At 48.7% G+C, this 14,052-nt stretch overlaps 1 protein-coding gene across 1 annotated transcript in view; it reads left to right on the top strand.

Moving 5' to 3' along the window:
- Positions 1–2,396: 2,396 nt before the first annotated feature.
- SLC15A4 (solute carrier family 15 member 4) overlaps positions 2,397–14,052 on the top strand; it is a 33,153-nt gene continuing 21,497 nt past the window's right edge. Inside the window, exons 1-2 of the mRNA XM_025402966.1 lie at positions 2,397–2,989; positions 11,985–12,280. Coding sequence (XP_025258751.1) covers positions 2,444–2,989; positions 11,985–12,280 — 842 coding nt within the window. The 5' untranslated portion in view covers positions 2,397–2,443. The remainder of the gene's footprint in view (positions 2,990–11,984; positions 12,281–14,052) is intronic.

Genomic DNA, 14,052 nt, shown 5'->3' with positions numbered 1-14,052 from the left:
TACATATGTACTTACACACAGATATACATATATGTATGCACACACGCATATATGAAAACATAAGGTGACCTGCATCATTTACATTCAACAAATGGTCAGTCATTCACTCATCCAGTTAATTCTACACCTATTTATCAGTTGCAAGCACTGTGCTAGCCTCTAGAACTACGATAGTAGCTGAAACAAAGATCCCAGCCATCCCAGCTTTAAAGACAGGCATTAAATAGTTGCACAAAACAAGTATAAATTATAACAGGTTCTGTGGGAAAAAAGTATAGGGAGTTCCAAGGCCCTAAAACAGGGGGAGCTAACCTAGTGTGGGAGGGTTAGGAAAGTGATATTTGAGCTGACAGCTGGAAATGACAAGCATCAACAGATAGGCGGCAAAGGTCCAATTCGGGCATTCAATTATTCTCTCATTAGACACTCATTAAATATATATTGCCTGCAGTGTGGCAGCACTGTGCTGACCATCAGTCTGTCGAACATTTTTAAAAATAGAATGCATGCAACTTCAAGACTTACTGGCAGGATTACTTCTCTAGATGACCTACTGGCAAGCCAACTTCCCAGGTACTGGCTCCATCCTCGTCTTAGCTGGAGGGAAGGATGATGGAAGAGGAGGTGGTCTTACACTCATTGAATCATTGCAGCAGCTGTGGATCCCGATTCCTTTCTTTCTTTCTTTCTTATTTTCATTATTTTTTTTTTGAGACAGGGTCTCACTCTGTCACCCAGGCTGGAGTGCAGTGATGCCATCACTGCTCAATGCAGCCTCTACCTCCCGGGCTCGAGTGATCCTCTTGCCTCAGCCTCCCAAAGTGCTGAGATTATAGGCATGAGCCATCATCCCAGGCCAGGGTCTCAATTTCTTAAGACATGCTGAGGGCCATTTTTGGGCGGCCCTCTTTCACTCCACTATGTGCCAGGCGCTGTCCCAGAGGCAGGGGGCATAGTGAGGAACAAAACACAAGAGAACCCTGCCATCAGGAAGCTTACGCCTATGAACACATGCAGGCTGGGAAGATAAACGAACAAATTTAAAAATGTGGCTGGGCGCGGTGGCTCACCCTTTTAATCCCAGCGCTTTGGGAGGCCGAGGCGGGCAGATCACGAGGTCAGGAGATCGAGACCACGGTGAAACCCCATCTCTACTAAAAATGCAAAAAATTGGCTGGGCGTGGTGACGGGCGCCCGTAGTCCCAGCTACTTGGCAGGCTGAGGCAGGAGAATGGCGTGAATCCGGGAGGCAGAGCTTGCAGTGAACCGAGATGGTGCCACTGCACTCCAGCCTGGGCAACAGAGTGAGACTCTGTCTCAAAAAAAAAAAAAAAAAAAGTAACAGGTAATAAGGAGAAAGGGTAACATGACGGAATGAAGGGGATACTTGGGCCTCGGATGGGCTGGTGAAAAAAAATGTTTCTCTTAAGTCAACACTTGGTGGAAGGCTAAAGAATGAGAAGCCAGCCATGCAACCATAGATGGTTTAGGGGCAGTCTCTAGGAAAGCCTGAAACGGGCTGGAAGCTTGACTTGTTCTAAGCCTGTGATCCTCAATGGGAGCGTTTGCCCCCATGGGTCCTTCGGCAAAGTCTAGAAGACATTTTCGGTTGTTAACTTGAGGTGACAGGGGGTGGAACTGGCCCCTAGTGTATAGCAGAGGCCAAAGCCGCTGCTGAACATCGTGCAACGCACAGAAAAGTCCTGTGGCTCAAAACGCCAACGATGCACGGGTTGAGAAACCGGGTCCTCTCCAGGACTGAAGCCCAGGGCAGGGAGCACGGGGCGGCCTGAGCAAACCCGCCTGGAGGGCAGCCGCCGTCTCAGTGTGAGTTTTGGCTGCCTACTGGGCCCTACTGAAGCCCGAAGAGGGGCTCGGCTTCTTTGTTTAAACTCCCTCAGTCTGACTGCGTGCAGTGGCTCACGCATGTAATTCCAACACTCTGAGAGGCTGAGACGGGAGGATCGCTTGATGCCAGGAGTTCGAGACCAACCTGAGCAACACAGCGAGACCCCATTTCAAAAAACTGTTCAAAAATTAGCCAGAGGCGGTGGCGAGCGCCTGTGGTCCCAGCTACTCGGGAGGCTGAGGTGGGAGGGCCGCTTCAGCCTGGGCAGCTGAGGCTGCAGTGAGACATGACCGCATGACTGCACTCCAGCCTGGGCGAGAGAGGGAAACCCTGCCTCAAAAAAGCAAAAAGAGGCTCTCAGCGGCCAAGCTCCGGAATCTGCAGCTCCCCAAAACACTCGCTGACCCACAGTACCGTCCACCTCCTCGCCTAGTTTCCGGGGAGGAGCCGGAAGTTCCGGCGAGTGGGGCGTTGAGCGGCGGCGAGCCCGCCCAATAGGGACGTCCCGGGCCCGGCGGTCTCGCGAGAAGGGCGGCGTCACTGGGTTCTGGGACAGGCGACCCGGCGGCCCGGCGAGGCAGTTGGCGGCGTCGCATGGAGGGCTCGGGGGGCGGCCCGGGCGAGCGGGCGCCGCTGCTCGGCGCGCGGCGGGCGGCGGCGGCCGCGGCGGCGGCTGGGGCGTTCGCGGGCCGCCGCGCGGCGTGCGGGGCCGTGCTGCTGACGGAGTTGCTGGAGCGCGCCGCTTTCTACGGCATCACGTCCAACCTGGTGCTGTTCCTGAACGGGGCGCCGTTCTGCTGGGAGGGCGCGCAGGCCAGCGAGGCGCTGCTGCTCTTCATGGGCCTCACCTACCTGGGCTCGCCGTTCGGAGGCTGGCTGGCCGACGCGCGGCTGGGCCGGGCGCGCGCCATCCTGCTGAGCCTGGCGCTCTACCTGCTGGGCATGCTGGCCTTCCCGCTGCTGGCCGCGCCCGCCACCGGAACCGCGCTGTGCGGTTCCGCGCGCGTGCTCAACTGTTCGGCGCCGGGTCCCGACGCCGCCGGCCGCTGCTGCGCACCGGCCACCTTCGCGGGGCTAGTGCTGGTGGGCCTGGGCGTGGCCACCGTCAAGGCCAACATCACGCCCTTCGGCGCCGACCAGGTGAGCCGCGGCCCCGCGCTGCTTCTGTCCCTGCCCAGCCCCAACCTCTTCTCCAGCCCTAGCCCCAACCTCTTCTCCAGCCCTAGCCCCAGCCCCAGCCCCAGCCCCTGCCTCTGATCGCAGAGGGAGCCCCTTGCCCCGGGGGCTTCTGTCTAGTGCAGAGGAAGCCCGCCAGCAGGTGGGCCAAGACTGGAGGGACCGGTGTGATAGGTGCTGGAAGGGGTTTGCCTGGGGCGGGGTGAGGTCTGTATACACACAGTGATGGCCACAGTGGCTTTAAAGAAAAGAGAGGCCGGGCGCGGTGGCTCACGCCTGTAATCCCAGCACTTTGGGAGACCGAGGCGGGTGGATCACCTGAGATCAAGAGTTCGAGACCAGCCTGACCAGGCTGGCTAAAAATACAAAAATTAGCTGGGCGTGGTGGCGGGCGCCTGTTATCCCAGCTAGTCGGGAGGCTGAGGCAGAAGAATCGCTTGCACCCGGGAGACAGTGCAAGCCGAGATCGCGCCACTGCACTCCAGCCTGGGCGACAGAGCAAGACTGTCGCCAAATAAAAAAGTAAAACTAAAAATTATTAAATGAAAGGAACCCTCTCTGTGTTCAGGCCATGTAAGTTGAGACCAGAAGGCTGGGAAAGAGCAATTGTTGAGGAGCTTTCCAGACATGGGGATTCGCAGGGGCAGGGCCCCGGGCCGGGAAACTGAGGGAAGAGAAGCCACTATTGTTGCCTTAGCTTCCTTTACAACGAAGTGGGAAAACACTCATATTGCGGCTTTGTGGCTTTAAAGGAGTTTTGGGCTAGGTTGGATAGGAAAGCTCAGATGAAAATGAGTTTGAATCAAGTTAGCATCAAGCTGCTCCCCTGCTGCTGTAACTGCCAAGAAGTGAGGGAGGAACCACTGCAGCTCTTCAGGAGGGCAAAGGAAATGGCCACCAAGTATTATATGCAGAATAGGCAGCCTTTAAGAGCAATAGCAAACTCAGATCATTTCAGAAAATATTTAAAAAGTGGGAAGTGAGGTGGAAGGCTGGGGCCGGATCGCATGAGGAGCGTTAAAGCGTTCGGGATGCAGTGGGAGCTTTACTGGCTTCCGGCAGGTAGTGATATTATTTATGTCATGTGCAGAGCAGGCACTAGAGCTGGGGTCGCAGGTCAGGTCTACTTCTTCTTTTCTGAGGACTCACAAGCTAAGAATGGTTCTGAATTATTTATTTATTTATTTATTTTTTTTTTATGTTGAGACGGAGTCTTGCTCTTGCCACGTTGGGGTGCAGTGGTAGGATCTCAGCTCACTGCAACCTCCGCCTCCTGGTTTCAAGCGATTCTCCTGCCTCAGCCTCCTGAGTAGCTGAGACTATACGTGCACACCACCATGCCCAGCTAATTTTTGTATTTCTAGTAGCGATGGGACTTTCACCATGTTGGCCAGAATGGTCTTGATCTCTTGACCTCGTGATCCGCCTGCCTCGGCCTCCCAAAGTGCTGGGATTACAGGCATGAGCCCCGGCACCCAGCCGGTTCTTACATTTTTAAGTGGTCAGAAACAGGATAATTTGTGAGGAGTGAAAATTTTATGAAAATCAGATTTCAGTCTCCATAAATAAAGCGTTATTGGAACACAACCCCACCTGTTTCTGCGACACAGCCACTATGCTGGGACTGCTTTCACTAAGCAGTGGCAGAGTTGAGTAACTGTGATGGAATGTCTCATAAAACTCAAAGTGTGAGCTGCCTGCCCCTTCACAGAAGTGTGTGGATGCTTGTTGTAGAGAATGGGTTGTGTAGGAAGTGGTGACATTGGGTGTATGAGGTCAGAGTCTCTCCTAACTAGAGTGGGGGCAGTGGAGGTGGGTGAAGTGGGTGGGTGGAGTTCAGCTGTGGAAGTAGAACGGGTAGGAAGTACTGGCAGGTTGTCTAGTCCCTGTTTGTGTTGCTATATAGGAATACCTGAGGCTCAGTCATCTATAATGAAAAGAGGTTTATTTGGTTTAGGGTTCTGCAGGCTGTACAAGAAGCAGGGCACCAGCATCTGCTCTGGTGAGGGCCTTGTGAACGGGAGCCAGCTGTGTAGAGATTACATGCACTAGAGGAAGTGAGAGAGGGGAGGGAGGTGCTAGGCTTGTAAATAACCTCTGTCATAGGAAAGTTCACTCCTAAGTGCGACAGCCCTGAGCCTTTCTTCAGGGATCCATCCCCATGACCCAAACTGTAGGCCCCACCAGCAGCACTGGGGATCACATTTCTTCTTGAGATTTGGAGGGTCAGACATTGAAACCATGGCATGTGAGCAGTAGGGAAGGCGACTCTTAGGCTTTTGCCTAAGTATCTGTGAGTGCCTGTTTTTTAGGAACATTTACTGAGAGCTTACTGTGCACCAGGCACAGTGCTTGCTAAGTACAGTATTTGGCGAGTCCACATGACGCGTATGCTACGTGTCTACAAGACTGCTTGGTTAGTCTACCTGACACGTACGGTGCCCATTTTACTGATGAGGAAACTGAGGCTTGAGAGGCTTAATCATTGACCCAAAGTTACACAGCTTGTATGTGACTGAGCCAGGATTCAAAAGCCTGTCCTTTGAATGTGAGCTTTCACTCTGCTTGTGTAAGGCTATCCATTAGTCAGGAGACACCTTAGAATGATGTTAGAAATGATAGTCTTCTAATGTAATGAATTGGAACTGGGTTTTTTGTACAGTGGCTTATGCTTTACATACGTGACCAAATCTGAACCTCACAGGAGTCTTAGATCCATTTTATTGATGAGGAAACAGGCACAAAAGCAGATCACTTTCTTACTGCCTATAGGTAGTGAGTGGTCAAGCTGGACTTCCATTCCAGCTCTGATTCTTTTTTAACTACTGCACTAAGATGGGCCCAGTGCGCATGCGTTCCGTAATGGTTCTTCAGGGCTGGATCTCAAGACCCAGGCTCTTGGCCTTGGGGTGCCATTGGCTCATGAAGGAACGGGGCTGGTAGCACAGTCAGGCTCTATCTTTTAAAGACTTGGCCACGCCACACAAGTGTACTTGAAAGCTTCTATTTTGCCTCTTACTTGTGCTTTTCCCACATGATCTTACTTAAGCCTCACAACAGTTGATGGTGTATGTGCTGCAGTTACGCCTGTTTTTTAAATATATACATATATATATATATATATATATATATGTGTATATATTACTTTAAAGAATGACATTGTACTTCCTGGAATAACCTAATTATTACCAGAGGAAGGAATTCATATCTATGCCTTACAAGAACTTTCACTTTATTTATTTCTTTTTTGAAATGGAGTTTTGCTCTTGTTGCCTAGGCTGGAGTGCAATGGTACAATCTCGGCTCACCACAACCTCTGCCTCCCGGGTTCAAGCGATTTTCCTGCCTCAGCCTCTCAAGTAGCTGGGATTACAGGCATGCACCACCACGCCCGGCTGATTTTGTATTTTTAGAACAGATGGGATTTCTCCATGTTGGTCAGGCTGGTCTCAAACTCCCGACCTCAGGTGATCCGTGTACCTTGGCTTCCCAAAGTGCTGGGATCACAGGCGTGAGCCACCGCCCCCAGCCAGTCATGCCTTTTATACAGGGAACAGAGGCCTAAAAGGTTGGCTGCCAAGGCTGCGGTATGGGAGCTGGTTTGGGGCCCTGGCAGCCTGACTTAAAAGCTGGTGCTCTCCAGGAGATAATAGGCGAGTAATTGTTACTTCTTAAAATGAGGAGGAAACGGTGCTCAGTTATCTCAAATGAATCTGACAGAATATGCACCCTTTCGTCCACAATTACATGTGGATGTTGAAAGGAGATGTGCCTTCTTCCACAAGATAGCTGGCCTAATCTCTTCCGATGTAACACTGTCATGGGTAAAGGGGACCTTGTGGATGAAAGGCTACTCGGGAGACCTGGCCACCCCCTGCAACGCATGCTGAGTGATTGGATCCCAGCTGCTTTCATGGCCATTCTTCTCGGATGCTTGGGATCGTTTGCAGATCACCTATTAGCTAATAACAGACCAATGTTGCCTTTCTTAGGTGTGGTAATCTCACTGCCGTTAAAAGAATGTCCTTATTTCCAGGAGATTCATGATGAAATTTTGGGGATGAAATAGGTTGCTGGAGCTTATCTGTAAATAGATCACCCAGAAGTATTTTTTTTTAAGACCGAGTCTCATTCTGTTGTCCAGGCTGGGGTGCAGTGGTGTGATCTCAGCTCACTGCAAACTCTGCCTCCCGGGTTCAAGCTATTCTCGTGCCTCAGCCTCCTGAGTAGCTGGGACTACAGGTGTGAGCCACCACACCTGTCTAGTTTTTGTATTTTTAGTAGAGACGGGGGTTTTGTCATGTTGGCCAGGTTGATCTCAAACTCCTGACCTCAGGTGATCCACCCGCCTTGGCCTCCCAAAGTTCTAGGATGACAGTCATGAGCCACCACACTCAGCCAGTATTTTTTATGTATACAAAAAGAGTGCTGAGGTTCCAAGTGAAGGGTAGGGAAGTGTGCATTTTGCGATTCAACTTTTCTATACATTTGGACTTTTTTTAAATGAAAATATGACAAAATGTTCAGTGATGAATGTATAAACTCAAGGTAGTATATCCATACAATGGAGTATTTTTAAGCCATTAAAAAAGAAACGAAGTACTGATGGGCCTCGTAAACATTGCGCTGAGTGAAGGAAGCCAGACACACAAGGCTCCAGTTGTGTGATTCCATTGATGTGGAATGCCCAGAAGAGGCGAGTCCACAGAGACTGGAAGTAGATTAAGGGTTGCCAGGGGCCAGGAGAGGGGCGTAGGAGTGACTTAAAGGGAACAGGAGTTCCTGTTGGTGTGATGAGAATGTGGACTTGGGTGGCAGTGATGGATGTACATCTCTGAATATACTAAGCACTACTGAATTGTACACTTTTACAGGGTGAATTTTTTGGTATGTGAATCATAGTGAAAAACATTTGAGGGGAAAGTGCCCTTATGCCAGGGTGCTTCCCTGTGACCAGGTGGCAGGTCGCCGTCCTAGTGCCGCTGCTTCATGGCAGGAGGCCTGGCTGGGGACCCTGAGGTGTGCAGGCCTGAAGCACACTCTGCTGTGCCCCAGGCGAGGGTTAAATTGTCCTGGTTTGGTCCTTCTCATGGAGAGGAAGCCTATTTGTATTTTTAAGGTGCTTTTTATGGTTCTTTGTCACTTGCCTCTTCATCTCCCAGGTAGAGCCTCTGGGAAACCTGATAGGAGAGACCATGGGGTGAGGCTGCGTGGCTTTGAGAAGGAGGCCTCGCTGGTGTCTTTAGAGGGTGTGTGAGCCGTGGGTCCAAGGGAGATGTGTGTTCATGTAAATCATGTCAACCCCGAATCTTCCCCCAGTGCCGCACCTTTTTCAAAAGTCACCGTCATTCTTGGTGAGTGGATTATTTGAAATAGTGTCCTGAAAGAAGAAAATCTTATGTTACGGATAAACAGAGCAAATGATGGATTTTTTTTTTCCAGAGGAAAAACTGATACTTCACTTTAAGGAATTCTGTCAGCCAACTGTTTGGTGTGCTGTACACAATTCTATTCTTTTAGCTTTTCTTCCCCAAATTGATTTTGGTGGCATCATTTGACCAGTCATGTGAAAACCTTGTTTGCCCTTGGTAGGGCATGTGGCTGCTGCTCACACGGTGATGCCATGCAGCCGATGGGCAGGGAGGCTGTGGCCTGCCCACCCGGGGCGGGGAAGCATGTGATGGCCTTCACAGCAGCCAGCTTCCCTTGGTACAGAAATGCCTACTGTGTGGTTATTTAGGGCTTCGTAATTTTGGTTTATAAAGTAATTTTGATGGATTACTCGAGGAGTTGAAACAAACTGACCACCACAATTACACAGGAAATGAGGATGATGGTATTTTAAGGTTAGGATTTTCCCAGACTAATCAAATACTGATTTTCTCATGCTTCACCTCAGGAGGACATAGATCTGAGACTCTGGGAAGGGGTGTGCAGTGTCACTGTGGGGAAGGGGAAGGTCCGAGCAAGACCGTGGGGAGGGGTGTGCAGCATCACTGTGGGTAATTGAAAGGTCCGAGCAAGACCGTGGGGAGGGGTGTGCAATGTCACTGTGGGTAAGGGGAAGGTCCAGGCGAGACCGTGAGGAGGTGTGTGCAGTGTCACTGTGGGGAATGGGAAGGTCCGAGCGAGACCGTGGGAAGGTGTGTGCAGTGTCACTGTGGGGAATGGAAAGATCCGAGTGCATTTCAGTTATGAAATCATTTGTGCCTCTATTAAGTTTAGATATTATGTTTACTGGCCTGTTTTATGCTTGTAAAAAATTACTTTTTGTTTGTTTGTTTTCACACTTCTAGTTTTGTTTTCTCGGTAACCATTTCTCTGCTCACATTTTTCATTTTTCTTCCTGGTCTGTGTCTAGTATAGCATGAGAATGGGTGTCCATTGTTGAGCAGTATTTCAACGCATTGTGTCCTAGTGAAGAAGTGTCTTAGATGTCTAAGAAGTTCTCACCTCAAACTCTTTATTCAGTAGAGATGTCTGCATTTGGTCTAGGACCTCTATTCATTATTGTCATAGATAGGAGAAGAGTTTGAACTCTTGAAAACGTGATTTTCTTTTAAACGTAGGTTTTTAGTTTGAAGTGGTGTTACTATGTATAATTAATTACTTATCACCACAGTAGCCATGCTCGATCATTCGGACTTCGAACAAGTCTCTTTTTGAGGAGCACACAATTTTTTTTTCTTTTGCTTTATTTCCTTTAGAGAGAAGCACACAATTTTAACTATAAATTTTACACCTCTGATTTAATCTTTAAAAAATAGAGCTTCAAATACCGTATGAAATATGTGACTGCTAAAAAGATGCATGTGCTTATTGCATACCGTATCTGTTTTTTTCTTTTGAGACAGGGCCTCTGTCGCGGAGGCTGGAGTGTGGTGGTGCCATCACAGCTGACCGCCACCTCCTCCCCAGTTCAAGGGATCCTCCCATCTCAGCCTTGCAAGTAGCTGGGACTATAGGCACACGCCACCACACCTGGCTGATGTTTGTAACTTTTTGTAGAGATGGGGATCTCTCTGTGTTCCCAGGCTGGTCTCAAACTCCTAGACCCAGGTGGTCTGTCTGCCCTGGCTCCCCAAAGTGCTGGGATTCCAGACCTGAGCCACCATGCCCAGCCATAATTGGTTGTTTTGGCCCCATTGAGAATTTGTTATTCAATAGAGCAGATTGTTCTGTGGATCCAGAAACTAGATCTATTATTGGAATAAGAATTTTCTAACTCTTTCATAACCTGTGACTTAAGAATGAGACAGTAGAATTTTTTAAGACAGCAAGAGAGTCTTTTTATGAGATCCAGTATCAGCCTCTCATAGGTTTGTTAAAAATAAATTTATTTATTTATTTATTTATTTATTTATTTTTTTTTTTTTTTTTTTTTTGAGACGGAGTCTCGCTCTGTCACCCAGGCTGGAGTGCAGTGGCCGGATCTCAGCTCACTGCAAGCTCCGCCTCCCAGGTTCACGCCATTCTCCTGCCTCAGCCTCCCGAGTAGCTGGGACTACAGGCGCCCGCCACCTCGCCCGGCTAGTTTTTTGTATTTTTTTAGTAGAGACGGGGTTTCACCGTGTCAGCCAGGATGGTCTCGATCTCCTGACCTCGTGATCCGCCCGTCTCGGCCTCCCAAAGTGCTGGTATTACAGGCTTGAGCCACCGCGCCCGGCCAAAAATAAATTTATGAAATGAAACTCACTAGAAATGTCTCTGTCTCGTACAGGGTTCATTTGCACAGTATCTTATGTAGAGGTAAAAATCCAGGTGAGCAGAGAAGGCTTCTGGTGTGTCTGCCCCCAAATGACCTGTTCCCAGCGCTTGGGCTTCATTGAAGTAGCCTGGTGAACTGCATAAGCCTAGATGTTGTGTGATTACCTCAGTGCTTTTGTTTGCGTCCAGGAAGTCAGTGATTTTTGAGCCTTTTGGAAATCCCACCCTTATCAGAATTTCTCCCATTCCATTAATAGCCTGTCTAATCTAAAAATAGCATGTGGTTTTATCTTTAGTCTGTAATTTCCTCTTTGCTTCACATTTACCGAGATCTCTGATTCTCAGGAGACCAGATACAGTTGGTGTGGGTGGTGGCTTGGCCTCACTGAACAAATGCCGCCTGCAGTGTTTCTCTTTGGGGCTAAGCGTATTTGCGCGGTGCCGCATGGTACTCACATGTAGCTCAGGAAGGCATGGAGCTTTATAACATTGGTTCTAAAACTTACCTGTGAGTAGAAGTTACCTGGGAAGTTGCTTGAAACGCAGATTCCTGGGCCTGGGCCCCAGAGACGGTGATTCAGTAGGTCTGGAGCGTGGGTCCTGTGACTCTCTGTTTTTTTTTTTTTTTCCTTTTTGAGACAGAGTTTCGCTCTTGTTGCCCAGGTGCGGTGGCACGATCTCGGCTCACTGCAACCTTCATCTCCTGGATTCAAGTGATTCTCCTGCCTCAGCCTCCCAAGTAGCTGGGATTACAGGTGCCTGCCACCATGCCTGGCTAATTTTTGTATTTTTAGTGAAGACAGGGTTTCACCATGTTGGCCAGGCTGGTCTCAAACTCCATACCTCAAGCGACCCACCCGCCTTGGCCTCCCAAAGTGCTGGGATTATAGATGTGAGCCACCACGCCCAGCCCACTCTATTTTTAAAGAGCATTCCAGGTAATTCCAAGGCAAATGGTTCAGATACTTAGAAAAATTCTATAGTAGGTGGTCCACATAATCGGAAAAACTCTGTAGGATTTGTTGGAATTTAGTATAATTAAGTGAAACCTACCCCGCTCCTGTAGTAATTAAAAGTGTGGGGTATGTTTTTTGTCGAGATCCGTGAATGTTTCTGTAAAGACCATTTTGATTGTGTTGCACTTCTTAAAGGTTGTGATGACAAAGGTAATTTTAACCACTTGACTGTGTATGTTTTTCATCCTTGAAGACTGTCATATATTTTCAAGTGTCTTTCCTCCCTGTTATCTTAGGTTAAAGATCGAGGTCCGGAAGCCACTAGGAGATTTTTTAATTGGTTTTATTGGAGCATTAACCTGGGAGCGATCCTGTCATTAGGTGGCATTGCCTATATTCAGCAGAACATCAGCTTTGTCACTGGTTATGCGATCCCCACTGTCTGCGTCGGCCTTGCTTTTGTGGTCTTCCTCTGTGGTCAGAGCGTTTTCATCACCAAGCCTCCTGATGGCAGTGCCTTCACCGACATGTTCAAGATACTGACGTATTCCTGCTGTTCCCAGAAGCGAAGTGGAGAGGGCCAGAGTAGTGGGTAAGCACTTAATTCTTATCTCAAGCTGTTTGATAGGACTTTATCGATCTCTTTATTAACATCCTAGCTTAGGTTTGTTGTGTGCTTATTGTGTGCTGGGCCGGGGCTGAGGGTTTGCTTGTCTTCTCTCCTTTAACATTGCATTTCCCCAAGGAGGCGGGTGCGGTCTTAATGTCCCATCCTAAAGACAGGCCAGTGGCCTGATTCCAGAGCTCATGCTTTAACCCCACATTGCACTTTCTCTCACTGCTAGTGTGGACGGAAGCTCCTTTAGTGCCAGATTATAAAGGTAGAAATGTGTGGAGAGCATCGAGGAGACAGAAGACATGCTTTATACATGTTTCTTTTTATTTTAAAAACTTTGAAATACGTTTGAATGAAAAACTAAGCAGTTGCTTATGCTGTCAGTACCTGTCTTTGCTCTTTAAAAAGTAAGCCACTGCCTCTCACCTGAAGGTCAGCATGGGCTCCATCATTCAGCGGTCAGGTCTGTCACTCTGACAGGAAGATGCAATAGCAGAATGGCGAGATGCACTGAGGGTAACCAGATGATCTCATGGGACTTACCCGGCATTAGCAACAAAGTCCCATGAACTGGGGTGTTAAAACAGAAAGGCCTGTGTCCTCAGAACCCCTCCAAGTCACTGACCAACTATGACTCATGTTTGGTTGGTAATGTTTGATGCCAGTTAATAAAGTCCAGAACTTAAGCCCGAGAAAAGAACTCAGAAATTTTTGTGTTATTCTTGATTGAGGAATAATTTGCAGGTAGTAAAATTTACCCCTCATAGCTGTACAGTTCTGTGAATTGTGACAAACTTACTCAGGTTGTGTAACCACCAGTGCAGTCAAGGCATAGGTTGTTTCCATCATTCCGGAGAAGGCTCTGGGAACTTTTGTAGTCATTCCCCTCATGGAATGTTTGGATCAACATAGAAATGCCTGGTGTCTGCTGGTTGGGAGGCTGATGACTCAGCCATCAGAGGGTCCTGTGTCTCCGAGCCGTGCAGCCCACTGTGGCACGGCACGGGTTGCTGGACCTTCTTCTGTAGGCCCACTCACACATCTGCCTCCCTCCGGCTTGTCTGTGTTTGTCTTACTGATGTGCTTGGAGCCATAGCCAATGTGTCTAATATTCCTTCCACGTGGTAGATTGAAACTACACTAAAATGGCCCTGTGCGCCTACTTCTTTGCTCCTGAACATCTCTGATTTCTCCAGGTGTCTCCGTGTGGAGTCATGGCAGATCTCACCAGTCTAGATGACCTGTTGGAAATGCTGCTGGGTCATTGTGGCATTCAGACACATAATTCAAAACTGCAAATGGTGGGACCACACTAAAGAATTTTTAGTAATTAAAGTACAGGAGGCTAAGGTGGGAGGATCACACGAGCCCAGCAGGTCAGGTCAAGGCTGCAATGAGCCATGATTGCACACCGCACTCCAGCCTGGGTGACAAAATGAAACCCTGTCTCAAAAAAAAAAAAAAATTTAAGTAGCCCTGTCTTAGCTGACACTAGTCTTTTGCCAGGGCCTTATTTGATTAGACAAAAGCAGTGTTTCAGATCCTAGAAGTCTTTTTCAGGAACAACCCTTCAAGTTTTAGTATCTATGTGGGTGGTAGCCCATAGACATTTCTGCAAGAGGGCGGCATTGTTTTGTGGACATACTTGGGTTTTAATGCACAAATGGCAGCATGGAGTGGGTTTGAAGTTACTTTTACTTAGGAAACTAATTTCCTCTTAGGATTGTCTTTGAAAGTCGTCTTGGGCA

Source organism: Theropithecus gelada, chromosome 11 (genome assembly GCF_003255815.1).
Source record: "Theropithecus gelada isolate Dixy chromosome 11, Tgel_1.0, whole genome shotgun sequence".
In the NCBI taxonomy this organism is placed as follows: domain Eukaryota; kingdom Metazoa; phylum Chordata; class Mammalia; order Primates; family Cercopithecidae; genus Theropithecus; species Theropithecus gelada.
This window is presented reverse-complemented; position numbering and strand designations above follow the sequence as displayed.